The 22603-nt window shown below is 42.6% G+C and overlaps 1 protein-coding gene across 1 annotated transcript in view; it reads right to left on the minus strand.

The window, feature by feature from the left end:
* Positions 1-22603, minus strand: part of LOC117407049 (amyloid-beta precursor protein-like) — a 69803-nt gene that overhangs the window by 13287 nt on the left and 33913 nt on the right. Inside the window, exons 3-11 of the mRNA XM_059029657.1 lie at positions 20149-20278; positions 19554-19666; positions 18639-18826; positions 15826-16013; positions 8878-9045; positions 7234-7367; positions 5920-5994; positions 5086-5244; positions 1165-1354 (exon numbers count right to left, since the gene is read on the minus strand). Coding sequence (XP_058885640.1) covers positions 1165-1354; positions 5086-5244; positions 5920-5994; positions 7234-7367; positions 8878-9045; positions 15826-16013; positions 18639-18826; positions 19554-19666; positions 20149-20278 — 1345 coding nt within the window. The remainder of the gene's footprint in view (positions 1-1164; positions 1355-5085; positions 5245-5919; positions 5995-7233; positions 7368-8877; positions 9046-15825; positions 16014-18638; positions 18827-19553; positions 19667-20148; positions 20279-22603) is intronic.

Below are 22603 nucleotides of genomic sequence, written 5' to 3' on the forward strand. Positions count from 1 at the left end.
TGTCAGTGGTCACTGACGAGTCGACTGATGCCCAAGATCAGTATGGGTTACACATTTTAATTTGTTTTGCAAGACCTAAATGGTGAACATGCATTTTACGTACTAGAGCTGAAAGCTGTCCTTGCAGATACACTTTACCTACAGGCTGTTAATTACAACACCGTTTCACAAGCTATTGTAAAGTGCTTGAATAACTTGATGTTAATTTTGATGCCAGTGCATGTATCTGTATATTTGCTGTTTAAAAAAAAAATAACCGTACACGTAATTTATAACATATTTCCATGCATCTGCTGTGAAAACGCTGCCGTGAATTTTAAAGAATTTCCGCGATTTTCACAGGGCCTTAGCAATAATGTTTCAACATCTAGCCTAGAGGTCTTCTTTATCTCCAGTGCAATCAGGAAAAGGGTATCTAAATGCTAAATAATCCCCTGTGCAGCCTCTGCCTGCTTGCATGCCTACAGCAGAGTGGGCAGCACAAGATTAGCCTGGTATGTCACTCCTCCATTCTAATGCTAATTCTGACGTTTCCAAGGTAACCAGGGAATGTCAGCCAATCGCAGGTTCCTGTTAGGCCTTCATACTTTAGCATGCAAGTCTCCACAGGCAATTAACAAAAGTGCCAATTAAAATGTGGCAGGCATGAAACAGGCTTATTAAAATTGTCCCTGGGCAGTGCGGCTGCTGCTGGGGATGGGGAGGGCAGTTTTTCAGCCATCCCAGAGGACTGGAACAAGCCAGTGCTTTAACACAGACCCACTGACACACTCAGTAAGACCTCCTAATGCTACAAATGTAAAAGAATATATGATATTTTTACATATCTGATGGAACCCTGGAACCAATTAAATCGGATACGACAGGTTCTACTGTAGAAAAAAAATAATCCCCCAGGCAACAATGCAATAGGGGTGGAATCTGTAATAGAATAGTTTGGAAACTTGAAGAGAAATGGATTTGAGAAAAAAAATATCTGTTTCATTTGAAAATAGCAGTGGTTAAAACAATGTGACAGTGAAACAGTTCATTTTCACTGGACAGCACCGGTAATTAAATTTAATTGAAAGAATCCTAGAATGCAGCTGTGTACAAGCTGTAAGTGTATCTCAAAGTATGCAGTCTGTAGCACTGTTATGGCGAGAGTTTAAAATAATGCTAATTAATAAGTATAATAATACACACAAGAACTTATCCCCATGCCCAGTAAAGCTGGCATGCCTACCTGGGGTCGGATCTGGGCAGCCTTCTTGGGGTCAACCATGTGGACGTGCTCAAAGTGCTTGAGCGTGTGCTGTCGGTCTTTCTGCTCGGCACGCACGTACTTCTTCAGGAGGTTGAAAACATGACGGGGCTGGAAAGAGGGAGAGGGAGATGGAGAGGGTTCAATGGCATATTCCTAGTCCAACAAGCAGCAGTATTAAAATTACCCCTCTCAAGTCAGGGCTGAGTGGATCAAGCAACACACAAACACACAAACAAACAAACAAACCGTCTCAGAACATTAGGTTACTATCATATCCCTGTTACCCTTAAAAAGAAATGTAACCATTACCTAATGGATGAGTATACCCAAGCCGTCGCAAGGGCAGAACGACTGGAATGTTACAAGGCTAAGCCGAGAGGCTGCCTTGTGCATTACCATTAGGAACCCCAGAAACAAGTAACTAGGGCTAATAAAACGGAGGGAAAAACTCGTTCTGTGTTCTAAGGGTCGACTTGGAACTCTAGTTCCAACACCAGGGTTTTGAGGATCCACGACATTTAGCCTGTAGAACCTAGTAAAGGTATGGGGAGTTGCCCACACTGCTGCATTGCAAATGTCCTTGACAGATGCACTCTGGAATAAAGCCTATGAAGTAGCCATGTCCCTGGTGGATTGGGCAGTGAGCTTCTCTGGAGGGGGCAAGCTGGCTCGCTCATAGGCAGTCCTGACAATATCGGCTATCCATTTGGACAACCTCCGTTTAGACAGGGCTTGACCATGGGACTTTGTCTCATAACAGACAAAAAATAGTTTGGACTGCCTCCAACTTTTCGTCCTGTCAACTTAGTACGCCAGGGCCCACACTGGGCAGAGCGTATGGAGCGGTCGCTCCCTGTCATGCTGGAACGGAGGTGGTTGGAAAGCCTCCAATTCCAGAGACTGGTTGACATGAAATGCAGAGATAGTCTTCGGCAAAAAAAGCAGGTATGATACAGAGTATAACCTTTGTCCTGGCTCCTGCAAAAATTAACAAGTGCATCAAGCACCGCATTAAGACTCCAACGAGTACAAAAATCCTTCATAGGCCGCAAGCGCCTTTCAAAAATTGCCCCGCCAGGAAGTGAGCTCCTGGGGAGACAGAGTCAATTTTGATATGGCAAGCCGAAATAGCTGCCAGATAGACCTTTAAATGTAGAGGGGGATTTCCCCTCATCAAACAGGTCCTGCAAAAATTGCAGTGTAACTGCCATGGGACAATTCGTGGGGTCGAAACCACGAGGCCGACACCACTTCTGAAAAATGCCCCACTTGTACCCGTACTGGGAACGTGTACGCTGCTCTGGCATTTTGTAGTGTAACCCTGTTATAGTACCCTTTAGTAATAACCCTATTAGACAGACCCAAACGGCTCAAATGCAGCTGTTCAGGGGCCAGACCCAGAGCTGCAGGCTCAATGGGTCAGGATGCCATAAGGTACCCCGTGCTTGACTGAGCAGGTTGCTGCGCTTGGGCAGTCTCCACCGGAGCTGATCAGGGTTGAAAACATGTACATGTATTGCCCGCAGTGGGAGGAGGTTCACGTGTGCCCAGAGCAAAAGCTTACAGGCCATGCGATGGAGACTGGGTGGCTAGTGGCCGCCCTGTCGTTGATGTAAGCCACCACTGTTGTGTTGTCTGTACGGACAAGCACATATCTCCCTCGAACCTGCAAAAAATGCTGCAAGGCCAGGTAAATGGTTCATGTGGGCTGGAAAACCCTGCTGTTGAACCAGGCCTGCAGAGGGGGCATGCACAGGAGACCCAATGGAAGGGTCTGGGCAGCTGCTGCCATCAGGCCCAGAAGTTTCTGGAACATCACTACCATGAGCGATCTGTTGAGCTGAAATAGCTCTAAACAGGCGGCGATTTTCTGCACTCTGCCGCCTGACAGAGTGGAAAGCATGGACTTGGAGTCCAAGCACACTCCTAGATAGGAGGCTGTCTGAAGACGTGAGCTGGCTCTTTGCATAATTCACTGTAAGACCCAACCGTTGAAGGTGGCTGGTGACAGGTTCTGTGTGGGCCTCTGCCTGTGCTGGAGACTGGGCATAGATTTGCCAGTCATCCAGATAATTGAGCACTCTGATGCCTTTGAGTCTCAATGGGGCCAGGACAGCTTCCCTGCACTTCGAGAAGGCACGTGGAGCTAGAGAGAGGCACGTCATCCTGTTGACAATCTGTGCTTGTAGCCCACTAGGGCCCCAAGGGGACAGGTGGGGCCAAACGTTCACACAGTAACTCTGCGAGCACCGTTCCTTGGTGGGTAACCACTGCCTAGAGTTTCTCCATCTGCTCTGTCCGCCAATCGCTTGGTCGGCGACTCTTCTTCCTTACTCAGGTGCGTCGTCCGATCTCCCTTGGCACAGAGCCATGGGGTGAGGATGTAGCCACCTCTCTACTAGAGGGTGACGTGGAAGAGCGCTGTGCAGGTGTAAGGGAAGCAGAGCACTCTACAGAGCCGCAGGAGAGATGTTTCCCCAGCATGCGCTTAGAGAAAGATGCACAAAAGTCACAGAAACTTTGGTTAGTCAGTGCCTCCTTGGCATGCTGTGGCCCCATGCTTGTCTTCAACAGGCAGATTAGCCTTGCTTGTGTCACAGGGATAAAATCCAGTCATGATGCAAGTAACGATGCAGTGTACAGTAAACAATGTACAGGTGCTTCCTCAGTACCGGGTCAGAAGCGGGTCAGCTGGGTAACGGTTTGGTGACTTTAGCACCAGGTCGGTGTGGTATCGGTGCTGTAACCTCAGTCCCGGTTTAGTACAGTACCGGGTCAGTGACCTCAGTACCGGTACGGGTCCACCAGTTCGTAAGTACCCACACGAGACTGAGGGAAGTCTGCTTGTTAGAGGTATTAACAGCCCTCGTAATGGTGATGCAAAGCAGTCACCAAAACACCAGCAAGATACTGTGGAATGAGATTGCAAGCAATTTCAATCCAGCGCAGCTGTGTGTATTTCTGTAAAAAAAAAAAAAACACAGAAAATACAAAGAGAATAATATTTCTCCACAGAAAACAGCAACACCACAATTACAGTTCAGAAAATAAACATCTCGTAACAAAGCGACAATTTTAATTTAACTCCAGCCGGAGCCAAGCAGCCTGTGAGGAGAGCAGAAGTTAGCAGACTTATGTTGCTTGATCCCTGGGAAGGAGCAACTCAAGCTGCTGGCTTCACACAGGGCACAAGGCTGCTTTTATGCACAATATACGCGTACTTAATAATAATAAAAAAAAATTAAAACTATTACAGCATAAATAAAATATCGCATAAATTATGATACACAATAAATCAGCGAAAATTGTACAGGTCATAGGCAACAAGTACGGATACCAGGTTCCTGTCAGGTCAGATCTTGAGAGGAAAAATGGCGCAGAGATCTGCAAGAGCAGTCCTTTTAAACCTTTGGGGGGAGGCATGGCAGAGCAGCTTTGGTATATAATATTCAGGTTTCGGGATCTTTAGGAGGTAAGCACCCATTAGGTAATGGTTACATTTTGTACTTGAAAGGGAACGCTCTGTGATGATATTGACAAAGCTCAATATACTATCTGTTATAGCTTATGACTGGGGGTAAACAGGCCATATATTTCAGGATACTGGGATTCACACCTTTGCAGTTCTACAAACGAGCACCATGTGATTTATAATGTCATTTAATTTGTTCTTATAAAGCACAGGCTGGGACACTGGTGAAGTTCAAGTGCGAGTGCCTTCTACAGAGTCATCTATAGTTTAAAATAGTCATTCGTACATTCTCAGGTAAAATTAGTATTGACTCTGATAAAGGCACTAGTCAAAACTTTTCTCTATGCAAGATATCAGCGGCATGTACCTTTGGGGGATCGGCCTGCAGCGCAGTGAGGTAGTTCTCGAGGGCGATGCGCCTGCGGTCGTTCAGCATGGCCTCCACGCGTGCCATGTGAGTCTCAACCAGCTGTTGCCGCTCGCTAGCTGCCTCCTGCTCCAGAGACTCTACCTTCTCCTGGAAGTGCTGCCAGAGAGAGAGGAAGAGAGAAGTGAGAAAATAAGAGAAAAGAGTGAGAGAAAGTGTGGAAACAGGAGAGAGAGAGAGAGAGAGAGAGAGAGAGAGAGAGAGAGAGAGAGAGAATAACATGAGGGAGAGGGGAAGGAGATGTTTGGCAGTCTTTGTATATTAATTGGGTGCAGGAGTGTATCCAGTGGTAGCACAAGTTGTGAAACAACAGAGAATTAATGTTCATTCTTATTCAAATTACTATTTAATTACATTAATATAATCAATAATCAATACAGTAATGGCTTCTGTTCTCCTGAATTGCACAGCTAAAGGTCAGGGTCGAAGAGGTGAACTTGTCCAATTACCAGCAGCCAAGAACTGATGTGAGTTCCTGTGGAAATGGTTCCTGTTAACACTAAAATCATATATACATATATAATCATTCATTATAAATATATATATATATATATATATATATATATATATATATATATATATATATATATATATATATATTTATTAGTATTAAATAAATTATGTTTTGATCTATATCAATAATTGTATAATGTGTTACTTTAATCTCACCTTCTCCAAGATGAATAGTTATAGTCATTTTATGGCCACTGGGGTTCAGAATGTTACTGGCATATTTCATTCCTAATTTTCCACAGCAGCCTCCTTGGCACTCACCTGGATGACAGCCTTCTTGTCAACTCGTGGCATGTTCTTGGCCTGTCTCTCTGCCTCCTCCCATTCTCTCATGACCTGGACAAAGAAAGGGATAACCTCTTACATCTACAACTCTGAATAAAACAGCTTTTCCAGCAAGCAAGCACTTCCAAGCAGCGTATTGTTGAGTGGGTTTCATTGTTACACACCATGATGTAGAAGCGTGCCACCTTAGAGAGGGTTCTGTCCATATGTATGGAGTTTAGGATTGGGAAGACTCTTCTGTTGAGTTAGGAGAGAAATGAACGGTGGAGGAGGGGGGGGGGGGGGGGGGCAACCAGTCCAGTATTGGGAGTTTTTGGAGGCTACTGGGACAACACTAATAGAGAAAACAATAATTCAGAATCATCCAGTGTGCCCCACAGCACCAGGAACTGCCTGTTTATGATAGGTCTCTTTATAAACAAGACCAATCAATCTGCACGAAACAGGCTACCGTAGAAGCAGGAGGTTTTGCAGATTGTTATTGATATGTGCAGCTACGTCAAATGGATGAAAGGGTTAATAGAAAGTGAGACCACTATGGCTGCCCATCACAGCACCCAATGTTCCTGGGAGCTCATACAGAGCCCTGCTCAGTGTGTGATCAGATCAGATTCCTCTCTTCTGTGGCTGCAGTCATGAGCATTACCACTGCAGTTCATCACACATGGAGGTCACACTCAGTCACCGACACAGCCAGCATTGCGGGTCCTGGAGCTTTCTCAGACCTGCTTGCTTCTGATAAGAACGCAGACGGCTCCTTGAAATGCACACAATCAGGTGACTCAACTGGAATGTGCACAGAGGCAGTTTAGCACTGTCTGAATCTCCCTTAGCTCATCATAGTCACACCTCAGCAGAGTGTGCAAGCCTGTGCCACACTGGAGCCTGAACTCATATAGGGTTAAGCAAGGTTGGGCCTGGTTAACACTAGAATGGGAGAGATGGATTGGAAAATCAGGTGTTGCACAAAGTGGTGCTTGTCACTCAGTATAGGGACCCTCAGAGTTCAACCAGAACTCTGTCAGGAGCATATTGTACTTTTCACAGCATATTCTTGAATCAAGTTCTACAGGAATACTGAGGTGGTTTGTGGTTGGATATTTTAACAACATGTTATTTAAATATTCATTTCCATTGCAATTTTTTTCAAGGAATTCTAAAATCAATGGTTTGTTGTCAAACTATATATTGTTTCCAATAAAATGTCTTCCAAATCACTGTATGATTATAATGGATTAAGTCTGTTCTAAAGCCCCCTGCCAAGGGCAGGACACTGACGGGCAGCCCTACCTGAGACATCCTCTCGCGGTGCTTGGCCTCCAGGCTCTCCTTGGCCTTCTGGAAGTGAGCGTGTTCGTTCTCATCACCAGGAGTCTCCAGATACTTGTCCACTGCATCGGGGGTGCTGGCAGCTGTAGTTGGAACTACACATAGAGAAGGGACAGACAAAATGCAAACTTAACTGTAGGGAACAAACAGTGGCATCTGAAACTCTCCAGTTACTATTGGGCCTTCCCAGTACCTCAACCCTAACCACTAAACCTCACTACATTCCGGTCCCACAGCATCAACCACACGGTTGACTTATAGGCAACACTGCCTCCTCCCCAGACCTTCAGCTCTAACCATGAAGCCACATTGCTTCCCAGTCCCTCATCCCAAAATCAACAAGGACCCCCAGAAGGAGCAGCCTGGGATGGAGAGAGCAGGCAGACTGGCAGGCAGGCTGAGTGAGGGGAGGTACACCTTCTCTAATATTTCATCACTCTGACGCAGGCATGTGTTTAGTGCTGATGCGGCACCATTACTCCTGATTATACAAGCTTTATTACTCTGGAGTCGCAGGGCAGGCAGACAGGCTTCACAAGTCAATAAATCTCTCTACCTAGTTCGTATTTTCTCTTTCTCTCACTTGCCTTTTCCCCTTCCCCCCCTCTTCCTCCCTTAAATCTTCTGCTGGTGTTTAATGGCTGTGTCAATCATGGGGGCGTCTGCGTGCCGGTAATTTATGTTCACACAGAATTCAATCTGCTCAGTCAACTGCGGCTGGTTTAAAATCCAGTGGATTTTTGGGAACCAGAACATGTAGATCACTTACTGTTCATCAAGAAAAAACTCAAAATATAAAATAATTGTATTTATTTTATAAATAATTTGCATTTAGAATTGTTTTTTTTGTCAGTTTCAGAATTTTTGAAAAACTTGTGTTTATTATTATTATTATTATTATTATTATTATTATTAACAGGGCTCCAGACTGCAAATGTGGCAATTTTTTTTTTAAACAGACACACCACAGTACATTTGTGAAGAAAGATAGTGAACTTCCAACATCACCCCACATCCCCCAAAGTATTAATGTTCTGAAAAACAAAGTACTAGATCATCAGGCAAGAGAAACTGTAAAATGAAATACTCTAGTTAGAGAAGATCAAACAACACCGGTTTAAAGTCCTCATGAGCACACCCCACACACAGAGAGAAGTGGCTTCCATACTGCAGTTTGGTGAGGTGCTTCCCAAAATGCACACAAGAGTTTGACCAAACTAAAACAGGTGCCTGCAGGCAATATTAGCTTTTATTTATTGTAACTTCAATTGTGTTGTACTACTGTGGGACTAAAAGTTTAGACTTCTTGTTCTGGATACAAGAGAATGTATGAACAGCTTTGTCTTCCCTGTCATCTATGTATTTGTATGTCTGAGTTTTGCCAAACCCTTGTGGGTTATCTGAACTTTATCAGCACCAACGTTTAATAACACAGCCAGATGGCAAGACAGAGACAGCCAGAAAGGTACGGAGAGACAGCAGTAGAGAGAGGGCTGAGGAAGAAAACAAGGTTAGCCAGGGTTAGTGAGAGGGCGGAGTGCAGGAGTGAGAACAGGCGAGAGAGCGCCCCTGTGCAGTCGAGGAGGGTTGTGCACGTTCACTTACGCACGCTGCCGCACACTGAGAGACAGTACTCCTGCGTCTCGAAGTTGTTGCGGTTGCCGCCACAGCCACCGTAGATGAACTGGACACACTGACCGCTGACCAGGTCGAAGTACCAGCGAGGGAGCATGGCACGGCAAGGCCCAGTCACTGCCTCTTCGGAGCACACCTCTACAAGGACAAAACTCTAGCTTTAACAATCACTGTCTCCGACACAAGCTGTTGTGGGGGGCTGACCAATCCCACCAGACACCGCTTTCATCTCACAAACCGCAAAGGAAAAGGCACACTTTGTTTTGGAGATCACACTGATGACAGAGGCTTCAAGGATTGTTTTTTCTAAATCTGTTTTTTAGCACCAAAATAAACCACGCACAAAACTGTTATTTGCTTCTTTGGGGGTCATGAATATCAAAATTAATTTTAAAATTATTAAAAAAAAAAAAGTAAAGAAGCAGCTTTCAGACTAGAGAGGAACACTGTGGATAACACTGGGACAAATATTCAAATAAATAATTGAACAAAAACTCCTTGAAATGTATTTGATGTCATAAATGACCATGTTCACATTCATTCATATAACAATTCACAAATGACTATCAAAAAAATAACACAGGAAAAAACAAAAAGGAAAGGAATACATAAATGAGGAAACCAGTTACTTCAAAATGAAATACTTGAATATTTGTTTTAATTTCGAAAGAATATTCACATAAACGCTTGTTTTCCAAGCACTGGTGGTTAAGGATGCTGAGATGCACAATTTCACTGTCTACTAGGCTCTAATTACCCCATCCATCTCCCAATCTCTACACTGGAACTAAATGCAGAGGAATTCCTGGAAACTCCTTCATAAAATGAATTATTCAGCCCCACCCTATGTTAAGAGAGCCAGTGCTCTGACCTCCCTGCCCCTGCAGCCCCAGGACTGGGCACAGCAGTGACCTGGGAGCCTGGGAGCTCCAGAGCTCCAGCACACGGAGAACACTCTTGCAGGACTCCTCTGTGCTTGACCATCCGTGTAATAACTTCCATGCCCGAGCCACCACAGACTGCTGAATACTCAGTATTGCACAGTACCCATTTCACACTGGGCCAAGGGTACACATTATTTGGAAAATTGTGAATGTTCCAAAACCAAGTGCACCGGTTCATTGGCTAGTACCATTTTTGAAACAATAATCAGACATTTATAAAACAGTAAATGGTGCAAACCTGGCTCTGGAACAAGGGCTTACTGAAGCAAAACAACAATTTTGAGAAACTTGAACGTGGGTCCCTCTAAAAAACACATTCCCATTTTCTGTCTTCATAATGGATACTGGAATCAAAGCTCATACTCCGTTTTACATGCGTCCTAGTCAGAACAAAACAAGGCTGCAGCAAACAAACAATCTAAGTGAAAATCCCAACTATCGCTGCTACTGGGGGTCTGTTTGCTTTGGCCGAGCTGATATTGCTGATCAGTTAAATAAACAGGAGCAGCCATCAAGTAAAAGGCTTTTAAAATCAAAAGTTTACCATATGACTAGAAAGCCTGCTGAAGGATTCAGCTCCTGACCTAAATACAACAAGAAACTGCTGCTCCGGTGGGGAATATGAGGTTGGACAATAAATTGGAAACAATATGTAGCAGACTAATATATAAATAGGCTGTCCCTCAAATTAATTTGTTATGCATATGGCATCCCTAATATTTATTGTGTAATATATACAAAAGCTCAAAAGTCTAAGGTCAAGCAGCTACTTGTAGCCAAGATTGAACTAACTGCTAATGTTTTTGTACCGTCAAAAAAGTGATGGAACAGGAGACTGAGGCAGATTTCCCACCCTAAAAGTGGTGGCAATTAGGGGCATGCTAATACTCGTTTAATTAAATTGAATAAAATTGTAAATGACAACATAAAACAACGTTCTTTGTTTCCCTTTTTTGCACAATTATTGTGTATCAATCAATAACAGGTCTGACAGTGTATTTAATATAGAATATATTTAATGTTTGATTGTAAATACAATTGGTTTAATTTTACAAATCAAGTTTGTGTTAAATATGGCAGTGGTGGGAGGTTAGAATTCCCTCCCTGCCTAGAACGTCATGTGCAGCATGTGGCCAGGTGTTGATTGATTATCAATTAACCCTGGCCACATGCCTTTAAAATAGGATCTCCAAAACCAGTCTTCTGTTCTCCGTGGTGTTGTTCTTTGTCAGCAAGCTAGAAGTGAATGGGCTTATAATCCTCACTACTGCACAAACAAACCAGGGTAAGCAAACAAAGCAACCACTCGTGATCACTGTGGTGTGGTAACCGGGATCTGAGTGCTCAGCACAGGGATCAGTTTAGGTCAGTTTAGGTCAATATTGCACTTAATTGGTGCAATAAAGTAATTTAGGGTACAGTTAAATAGAACAAAAACCAGGAGGGACACCGGCCCTGCAGGACTGGAATTGCCCACCCCTGGTTTAGGTGATTTTAATCACACCCCAATTCATTTATAGCAGAGGTGTCAAACTCCAGTACTCAAGGGTAGCAGGCTTTTCTGGTTTTCATTCCAACTTAAGCGCTCAATTAAATTAACCATTTGCGGTCCTAAGGTGGGACCAGGTCCAACATTACCATTTTCCCTTTCCAGTCCCATGTCGGACCTTGTCCGACATCATCAAAAAGATGTCAAGCACAGGTCTCTAGTCGTTTTTTCTCCAGAAAAAGCAGAGAAAAACTTTCAATGGCCATGTGAGACCGATAAGGGGAGGATCTGAGCAATACACATAGCCCCTGCACCACAGAGATAACACGGACATAAACAAACAAGATAGCTGCTTCCGCATCCAGCGCTCAAAGAATATCACAGACATTTGCACAGCTTTTTGAGATGTTATAGTTATAAAATAATGACTTGGATCGCATTATTGAGGAGTTTGGTGATAAAACGAGTGATCAGGAGATGATTTATCAGTATGCACGACTATGAAGAGGTATGTGCTAAATACAGCGAACATGGGGTGGGGCTGGAGATGCAGTACTGAGTGTCCTGTTGATATGCAGTGCCTTTTAAACCTGTTTTACTGTGAAAAAAATACTTTTAAACAGCGCGTGTAAAATAAAACAGCGCATGTGAAAATAAATTGGACTGGACGCGGCTGACAGGCTCTGAATAAATGGACCGCAAAGGGTTAATTGATCCAAAAAAGCACTTGATTCAAGGTACACTACCTATAATGAGTCCTTGGAGTGTTAAATGTGTCCATTTAATCAAATAATTAGACCAATTAAGTAACTGAGAGCTTGGATGGAACGAAAGTCAGAAGACACAGCGGCCCTCCAGGAACCGAGTTTGACACCCCTGATTTACAGTGTGTTAGGGTTCCTGGAGCGGGACCTCCCTTTTAGTGGGAGTAGCATTGAGCCACTGGATGGTAAACTTTTGTTTTTAGCTGTTTTACCCACACTGTTTAGTTTTTACTTTTTGTATTTATTTTCATGTACATTTTTGTATATTTTCTTCTGCACTAGGACTACCATTGTTGGTACCCTAGTGGCGGCCACCTACCACTGCACCTGACTGCAATTTTGTAAATAAAACCTGGACACCTTAGCAGTGTTTCAACGTCGACCTCTGTGTCTCTATTGTCAATCAGCGGATACCCACACAGTAACAGAACACCCCTGGTACATTTCGCTTTCCTTAAAATGCAATCATCTCTGCAGTGAATTGTGGGACTGTAGTCTTAGGCAAGATGTAATCTCTGATTAAACTCGACAAAGAAATACAAATCCCAGTTTCCACAGAGTTAGCTATTCAGTTAGGGTTAAGGAAATGTCACATTTACGTGATGAATCAGTTGCATTTGCCAGTTTTGCAACATATTTTCATTGCCCGTTTACAGCCTTGGTACGACAGCAAAGATGTCAGCGCTCATGATGAGAAGAAAACACTTAATGCGGAAGTTAACTGCCAATGATTGTAAATTCGATTGTAAAGATGAAGGAAGGTCAGTTTTTTCATCTTAAAGGTAATTATTTGGAAAATACAAGACTGGTACACCCCTAGTGGTAATCACTGAGGAACGATTACAGATCTCTCAAGGACAATTGAAACCCCTTACTCGCCCTGCATCCTAGTAACAGCGTTTTGACACCCTGACGCTGTTCATGTTTGTTTCTGGTTCAAGTGGTAGGTTTACATTTTTAGACAAGGCTAGGACTTATAATGAATATATGGACTTGGACTTGAAATAGCACAAACACTTGCAGAGTCATTTAAAGTACATATAAAAATCGAAAGGAGAGGGTAATCGAGTTTGGTAATTGAACGGCACTTGAAGTTGAATTCAGGTCAAGAGATAAAATACTTGGGAGAACCCGGAATTTCATATTTTGTTTCAAGTGCTGATCACATTAACCCATGAATTACACTTGCACTAATTACAGTGACCTAATGAATGGGGTTCATACAAGTATCGAGAGGTCAAGAGATCTTTTTTTCTGTATTTGATGCTGCTGTTTTTCATGTTGAAATAGTTTTGCATTGGATGCAAATCCAAAGACAGAATACCGGGTGAACAGCACTGTTCCAAATTACGACGAGCTGCTAAGCAGATGCAGAGCTTGATCTTAGGAAAATAATTAACTCGGAATGAATTTACAGTTAAAAACCAATGGCATCAATACATTCTGCAAGAATGACTCCAGTGTTTCTCCGCTGCTGATTAGATTAATAAAATAAACCCCTCTATCTTTTCAAAAATATAGTTAGTCAGTGAATGGACAAAGTAGGGGGAAGGAAACATAATTCCGAGCTTGCTTAGTGAAGAAAATGATCAGCAACAACAGTTTCCCAGTAGCAGATAATGAAGCAGTTCCAGTATCAGTAATCAATCTCTGGCTGAGATACCGAGCCAAGGAAAACTCATTAAAAAGAGCAACAGTCTGTTATTCACACATGAACTGTTTATACCACAGCCCAATTCTGTAATAATTTGTGATTGTCCTAGTGTAACTTGTGCGTCAAACACTACTGCAATAATAAATCTACTGCTAGATAGGAAATACAGCCGCAATCATACAGATATTAAAGCTTTGAGTTTTGCTTCCAAGTCTAGACATTAAAACTCACAGCATGTACCCACTATTGACAAAATACACATTGTTAGTCTAATGCGCATAAGATGAATAATACAAGACAGCAATTCATGAAGTTCATCTGTCTCGCTGCAGGTGGAGCTCTACTCCTCATCACCACAGACTCTCTCACATTCCTGTTTGGAGTAAAGGCACTGTGATTGGTACTTTACAATGAAGCGTCACTATTTTAACAAATTTATTATCGAACTGACAGCTTCAATGCAACAATCGCCACCAAAGCATTTGCACAAAATGGTGAAGTTAGTCTCCGACACGTCCTCTCCTCAGGTACTGAATCATGTGAAAACTTGAAAAGCGAGCAGCTTCAAATACCTTTTAGCTTTTAGTTTGACCCCTTTATGATGTTTTCAATGATTCTGAACAGTCTTGGTGTGCCAAAATTTAGTGGTTACATTTATTAATCTATAGCTAGGCTTGCTACTTTTCGATTGTAAATTGGTAAAGCTCATTAAATGTTGAATTCCCAAAAAATATGAAATAAATTTATATAGGATAAATGTCGGAAAACGACTCGCTATTTTTTCTTACCAAAAATAATAATTTAAGAAATCATCTATAGTTTGTGTAGTTTTTATACTTGCTGTCTGTCCCGTCTCCGTTCCACTCTGAATGGCTGGGGGTCGCTGTCAGTCAACTCAGTGGTTCCTTAATAGGCTAGTGTGGTTTCACCATCAGTCATTTCATCCTGTTCTGACAGATCTCGTTGGCTGAAGCAGCGCTAGAATGCTCTCATTTGTTTAAATGACTGTCAATCATAAAGACCGACTGCACTTTCATTTGCCAGCTACAGCACCTGTCATTCAAAGCGCTTACTTTGAAATTAGCGGGTTAAGGTGTAGGTAGCTTTTGCTATTATAGGTATATACGGTGACAGTTACTAGTTTGACTTGAAAATGCGGCGCAAGAGGAAAACACTTAATGAGTATTGTGCACAATATCCTGATCAACAGCTGAAGTCTCAGCGGGCCAGTCTGCCTTGCCTCCAGTGAGTCCAGCTGTGCTTAAACAGGACAGGGGCGGAGCTCAGAATAATAAGTGCATGTTAGTTCTGTTCAACTATCTAATGTTTTGTTCTGTGCATATTATTTTTACTTGTAAATGTATGCTATAAAAGTCTGTGTAATACACTTTATATGCTGCGTTTTCTACGGTTTGAGACAATTTTTAAAATTTGTTTAGGAACTTTAGCTTTACAAGGTATAGCTTCGCTGTGACCAAATGTTATTTCAATTAGAATGTTGGTAACCATGGTTTTGTTGCATGTCGAATATGATAAAAGGGGTTTCTCTAAATGAGATGCTTTTCAATGGCATAAAAAGTCTTTTTTTAAAGCATAAAGGTCGATTTCACCCATGCTCTGCTTGAATTGAAAAATAGATAAAAAAAAACAAAACAGTAAATTCTTTCAAAAGTAAATGTCAATATTTAGGCTATCATTTTGTACTATAAGCCTCAGCTCCAGTCAATATCTGTATATTATAGTATTCCATTTTAAACTCACTGCCCTTTATACTGTAATACATCATCACCATGTGATTTTTAAGCAGGCTGATTCTTTGTTAAAACATCAAAGCTTGTTAAAAAATGTGCAATTTTCCACTTTAACGCAATAACGGAAAGAGATATCCAGACACAGTAGAAAAGCAAATAAGGAGGTAATATTCTTCAGTTATCTAATTTAGTGATAAAACATTAAAAATAAAAATAAAAGATTCTAAATTATTCGCGGAGCAGATGAAGCCCAACACAAGAAAATGTTGACAACCTCACAGAAAGAGGAAGATAGCTTTGAAATGGCGCTGCTCACCTCTGACGACCTCCTCTACAGATTCAGTGGTGGTGGTGGTGGTGGTTGTCATGGCAATGCTGGTGGTGCGCTCGCTGGGGTCTCCCTCAGGCTCTTCCTCTCCCTCATCATCATCATCATCCTCATCATCCTCGCCCAGTGCTGGCTCTGCCTCCTCAGGGTCTTCTAGCTCCACCTCCCGGGGCTCACTGATAGGATGAGACAGGGACAGGGGAGGGGATTAGAACACACACACACACACTTATACTTGGACATCCTGTTTTCTGAGAACATGCAGTTAATCCTTTGGTTTAAGCATCCTCAAAACGTGGTTAATTCTTCGGTTTAAGCGACGTGGGGGCCAACGTGTTTATAAATCTCTGCATGACTATGTGCCAGCATGTTAAATTATGATTGTAACATGTAAATGGATTTTTGATAGATTTAAATTTTTTTGGTTATCCATTACATTAGTGCATGCCGTTATTTGCACAATTATACAGGAAATTAATACAATAACACACACATTTATAAATGCAGGTTATTTTTAGGCATGCATGGAGGAGAGCTATGTATAGCATTCTAGAATAGTAACACAGCGTGTAATTTATAAGGCTGTTAACATGGGATACAAGGTTTCTCTATACACTGTACTATTTCTGTATTATATTATTATTACCAAAGCAATGGACAATAATGTTTGATGTTTCAAGTGGTTAAATAAGAAAAGCAGGAGTGTTCTTTTGTACAGGGTTTCAAATCTATTCTGAAGAGCAGCAAGGGTGTCCTGGTTTATAAACATCAAAGCAACAGAGCAGAGAGATACGAGAGCAGAACAAGAACAAACTTCCTTTAACACCGCCCTTCCTTCCTGACATTTCAGACCGTACCGGAATGTTCAATTTTAATGAAAAAGCTTTTAATTCAGTACATGGGAACCTGAGCTATACAAAAAATGTTATACAAATGCTATACAAAGAAATCTGTACTGGAGATCTGACAGCCAGCAAATTCAATACAGTATGTCAGAGAAATATCTACTAAGAATCTTGGAACTGGAAAGTTTAATACAATAGAATATGGAGAACCTTGTAGTGGGGACCTTGGAGCGAGCAAATTCAAGCTTCCATGATGAATTCAATGACATATGCATGTCTATTGGAGAAAGCAATAGACACACTAGATGCACTTCCATAAGAATCTAGCAGGGGGCAAGAGTGAGATGGCGCAGTACACAAAGACTTTCCACTTGGTCCTGTTTCTTTCTCAACAGCAGGGAGCTGGAATGACATTTCCCTTGTAAGTTCCTCTTCTAGCTTACAGCTGTTTAGGCAGTGAGACAGAGAGACACAGCGCTGGAGGTCACAGCAACCCAAACCCAACCCCCCCTACCACAGCCCCCCACCCCCCGCCCCGAATGAGCACCATCAGGACCAAGAACTCAGCAATAAGACGAGGAAAAGTGTGTGCGTGTGTGTATGTGTGCAGAGCTACCCTCCGAGAGAGAGAACAGATGCTTTCAAAGTCTTGTTTGAAGCCTAAAATGTTGGAACAGCTTTCCTTAGATTTAGGAACAGTTCTCTTGCAGCAGGTTATATAACCTGTGCTTTTGCAATGCGCAGATTCTTGCAGCAAGGTAAATTGGAGGCAATGAAGAGTCATGGGCACAGTTCCCTCGACTTTTAAAGGGGGTGGGAATGTTACTTGTGTAGGTCACCTCTCCGTATGGGATAAACAACGAAGTGTTGAAATCGGTAAAAGTAATTCACCAATCAATTTAATTGATTGGTAATTTGCCAATTGGATTTTGCTCCTTTGTCTCAAAAACTGTGTCAACGTTGTCTTGGAGTTTGGGCAATGCTTGGTGCTGACAGGTTGAAATAAAATGCACCCGCTCTCACATGGCAATTAGTGCTAATTAACACACTAAATGCCAGCCCCTACATGGCAACGCTAATTGGTTGAAACAGTTGATTCATGACAATATTACAGGCAGTGCAGATCAACCATGCTCATAAGTTAGAGAAAAGTTGTGAGTACGGCCACACTGCCAGCACTCCCACTTCCCACATCCTTGGGCACCAAATAAATACAGATGTACCACTTGGGCGGGTTAGTATGTGAAATTTATCCACCCCAGACTAAATCCACCCGCATTTGGCAGGTGCTAATTTCGAACCCTGCAATTCCTCCAAATGAGATTTCAGGATATCGTCGACTACATTAGTAAATACTGAGGTGTGGCCTTTTTTTATCAATCAGCATAAAGTCACAATAACAAACAGGGTCAGAGAGAGAGAGAGAGAGAGAGAGAGAGAGAGAGAGAGAGAGAGAGAGAGAGAGAGAGAGAGAGAGAGAGAGAGAGTTTTGTTAACTCCTACCAATAAAGCGCTGATGAATAAAGAATGAGGAAGGAGAGGGGTTAATCCTGCTGTTTGGAAAGGGAGAGTGGGTGATGTGGAGAGGCAGAGGGTACAGGATTAATCCCCCTATTTGGAGAACCTCCGGTCCCAGATTTGCTAACACAGCACTTCTGCAATGAGCTCTCTGAATGCAAAGAGCTGCTTCATCAGTTCTGCAGTATAAACCCCCTGCCAGTCCGTCCATCTGTAAACAAGGCCTGGTTTACACTTACTCAGGAGAATGTAGCTTTCATGTTTATCTATCTAAACTCTTTCTATACAAGTCATGTTATAGAAAGGATACCCAAGGATAACAAATTAAATGGGGGAAAAAAAAGGAAAAAGGAAAAAAAAAGGGGGTTTTATCTGCTGGGGCCTACTGAGCCAGCAGCCAACCTGTGCTATTCCTCTGAATAGCACAGCGCTTCCTACCTGCCATCGGTGTAGTCTGCATCGGCACCGCCCCACCACACGTCCGAGTCGTCCTCCTCCAGCTCGGTGGAGTCCAGTTGGTTGGAGTCCGAGGGGCAGCACACGAACTCCACGCCACGGAAGCGGTCAATCCCACAGGGCAGCAGCATGCCGTAGTCATGGAGATTCATTGAGCGGTCACCACAGGACTGAGGGAGGAGGAGGGGGGAGGGGGGAGACAGAGGGGGCAGGAAGCATGCGTGAAAGGGGATTTACATTTTTTTTTGCTCTCCAGGATAAACCCCATTGCCAAGTTATTTTAAATCATTAAAAATGGTTCACAAAAGTCAAATATTTGTATACAAAATAATGTATTTCTATTAATAAATATTTAGAGTTTTTAAAAAAAAAATATGTATCATTTCTTCCAGTTAAGGGTAAAAAAAAAGCCTTTTACACTTACTTTCCAAAAAGCCATGAAATAATTAACAGTATAAAATTTGCGAGAAATTGCTTAGAATAGTAATCCTTGCTAGTTTCAATTGCTTTATTTATCTCAGAAAATCTGCCTTGGTCGTTGCACTTGCTTCAGAATAGCTCTAATCACAGGACCAACAAGGTAGTGTGTACATACACATCACTGGCATTTGAAATGACTTTGTTACAAATGTCCATGCAAAGTTTCATCAAACTTGTTTAAGATGTTCTTAAGACAGTGTCTTCAGTAGATCAATCATTAGTTGCCATGTCATCTTGATTCAAATAACCTCAAGAATATGTAAGAAGGTACACCCATAAGTCTTATGACAACAGGCGAAGCAATTTTCAAGAAATGCCTAAGAGTGGAAAACGTACAATACATTTGTATAGGCAGCTCTCCACTATACCCGTCCCTTGTGAGTGAGTGCAGAGTCGTGTGTGCGAGTCTGCCCTTACCTCCTTGGCGACGGTGTGCCAGTGCAGGTGGCTCTCACACATGTCCATACGCTCCTGATGGAGGAATTTGCACTTGTCAGGAACCAGCAGGGCATCACTCACAAACTCTCCCACTGCAGAGAGATAGAAAGAGAAACACCATCAGCACTGGCCTTCTAGACTTTCTGCAGCACTCAACACCAGGGCTGAATACAATCTACATGTTCAGAATATTCAGTGTCTTCTCTTTAAAACTCTTATGTGTGTGTTTCCATAACTGTATATGGCTCTTTAATGTACCAAGTTTACTGACTGTCTTTTTCAGCAATTTCTGCACCCTCTGCAACTGTGAAATACATTTTAAAAAATCACAGCTGCAGAGGGGACAGAAATTGCTAGACAGAGCTTGTCCAGGTTATCATCAACACACAGATACTTGCAGACACAATGCTCGGCTGCTTCATGACAACTCTGCCAAATCAGTATGTCAAGGCCTGGCTGTGTTGCATATCATTCAAATGAAAAACAAGACAGCAAGATGGAGCAGTCCAGCTATGTGCATCAACCATATTGTTAGAAATTGCATTTCAGATGAGAACCATTCCCAGAGTCATACCCAGGCAGCGGTAGGGCACCACAATGTGAGGGTGGCTGCGGCACTGCTTCCGTCCCTTCTTGCACCAGCTCTGGATGGTTACCGGCTGGTTAGCCTCCACCACGTTGGTGATTTGCAGCTCTGGGTACACCTGTGGGGAAGAGATGATGACATGGTGAGATTCAGAGAGAACACATCCATCTTTCCCCTGGGTGTGCACTGCCTGCAGCAGTTCACTGCTATGAGCAACTTCTTCCAGTACGTATTTTTCCACACAGGGATTCACTCATTCGTTAGGTGATGTAACATTCTTTCTCTTCAATTTACAAGATCTGCCCGACAACAATGCCAGTCTACGAATGGGATTTTAGTAGAGAATGAGTCATGTAATGATAGGGCTGAAATTACTTTGGGGAAGCTTTGACAACAGCTTACCTATCGCCTTGCCACATAAAGAAATTTGCTTTTTAAATATACTGACTACAAGTAGCCTTCCTGCTTTTCAAAATATATATACAGAGTTACATTTAGCAATGAGATTTTCACATTGTTTTTGTCAATACACATTCTGCAACAATGCTTTCTGCCCTGGCTCAGTTCAGAAACAGATAATGAGACACAGGAGGGCGGCTCAAGTGAGAAGTGTAGCTGGGACATGACTACACTATGTAACACAATTTTTGTTCCTGGGTAGTAAGTGTTATTTCCTAATTGCTTATGCCTCAAAAGTATAGAAAATGGCTATTATTCCCCACAAACTTTGCTTTTGTGACCAGGACAGTGATATTTCCAATGAGAAAACGGGTGAATGTGTGTCTTTTCGTTCACATAAAGTCAGAAAAAAACAACATATGAATCCAAATTAACATGTATTTATACTAAAGTAATACAAAAATTACTACAAAAGATTTAGAAGTGAGTAGTTTTTCGAGATTTACGATTATACTGTAAATCACTTTCACGAATCAGCCCCCAAATGTAGTCTCCCATCATGTTCTCGTTATACTGTCCTTGGTAGCGGCGTTCAAAGGCCAGTATATCCTGGTGGAAGCGCTCGCCTTGCTCCTCCGAGTACGCTCCCATGTTCTCCTTGAATTTATCAAGGACATGGACTTTGAGGGACATCCTACAGCCCATTGTGCCGTAGTTCTTCACCAGAGTCTCAACCAGCTCCACATAGTTTTCGGCCCTGTGATTGCCCAGGAAGCCCCGAACCACTGCGACAAAGCTGTTCCAAGCCGCTTTCTCCTTACTAGTGAGCTTCTTGGGGAATTCATTGCACTCCAGGATCTTCTTTATCTGTGGTCCGACGAAGACACCGGCATTGACCTTTGTTTCAGACAGCTTAGGGAAGAAGTCTTGAAGGTACTTGGAAGGCTGCCGACTTCTTACCTAGAGCTCTGACAAATTGTTTCATAAGGCCCAATTTGATGTGCAGTGGTGGCATCAGCACCTTCCGGGGGTCCACCAGTGGCTCCCACTTGACGTTGTTCCTCCCCACAGAGAACTCGGTCCGCTGTGGCCAGTCCCGCCTGTGGTAGTGTGCCTTGGTGTCCCTGCTGTCCCAAAAGGCAAAGATAGCAGGGAAACTTGGTAAAACCGCCTTGGAGACCCATCAGGAATGCCACCATTTTGAAGTCTCCTATGACCTTGATGCCATCTCAGAAAAATGCAGATATTATTATTATTATTATTTATTTCTTAGCAGACGCCCTTATCCAGGGCGACTTACAATTGTTACAAGATATCACATTATACATTATTTCACATTATACAGATATCACATTATTTTTACATACAATTACCCATTTATACAGTTGGGTTTTTAGTGGAGCAATCTAGGTAAAGTACCTTGCTCAAGGGTACAACAGCAGTGTCCCCCACTGGGGATTGAACCCACAACCCTCCGGTCAAGAGTCCAGAGCCCTAACCACTACTCCACACTGCTGCCCCACAGGGCAGCAGATATGTATCCACTTAGGCAGCTGGAACTAAACTGAACTGGTGGGCTTAAGGCCCCTGTATTTATACTACTATTTATATTACTGTAAAGTTCTTGAAAGTTCTAGAAGTTACTCCAAGTTTACTCAGCACTGAATCTATCTGGAATGTTCTGGAAAATAGGTAAATTTCTAAATATCACTGTCCTGGTCACAAAAGCAAAGTTTGTGGGGAATAATAGCCATTTTCTATACTTTTGAGGCATAAGCAATTAGAAAATAACACTTACTACCCAGGAACCAAAAAAAAAAAAAAAAATTGTTACACGGTGCTATCAGCATAATTCTGAGCTGGGGTTTTGACTGCACCACCCCACTCTGGGATATACCAGTGCAGCAGTATGGCATACTCCCTTTTGAGTGAAGAATTATGGTAAATTGAGAGCCAATTTTCATGCTGACATTGGTGCCCTCCCCAGAGTATAAATCAGCAGTGTGCTGCACCACTGAATCACAAGACACTCCAAAACAAAGTG

This window comes from Acipenser ruthenus, chromosome 8 (assembly GCF_902713425.1).
Source record: "Acipenser ruthenus chromosome 8, fAciRut3.2 maternal haplotype, whole genome shotgun sequence".
Classification (NCBI taxonomy): Eukaryota; Metazoa; Chordata; class Actinopteri; order Acipenseriformes; family Acipenseridae; genus Acipenser; species Acipenser ruthenus.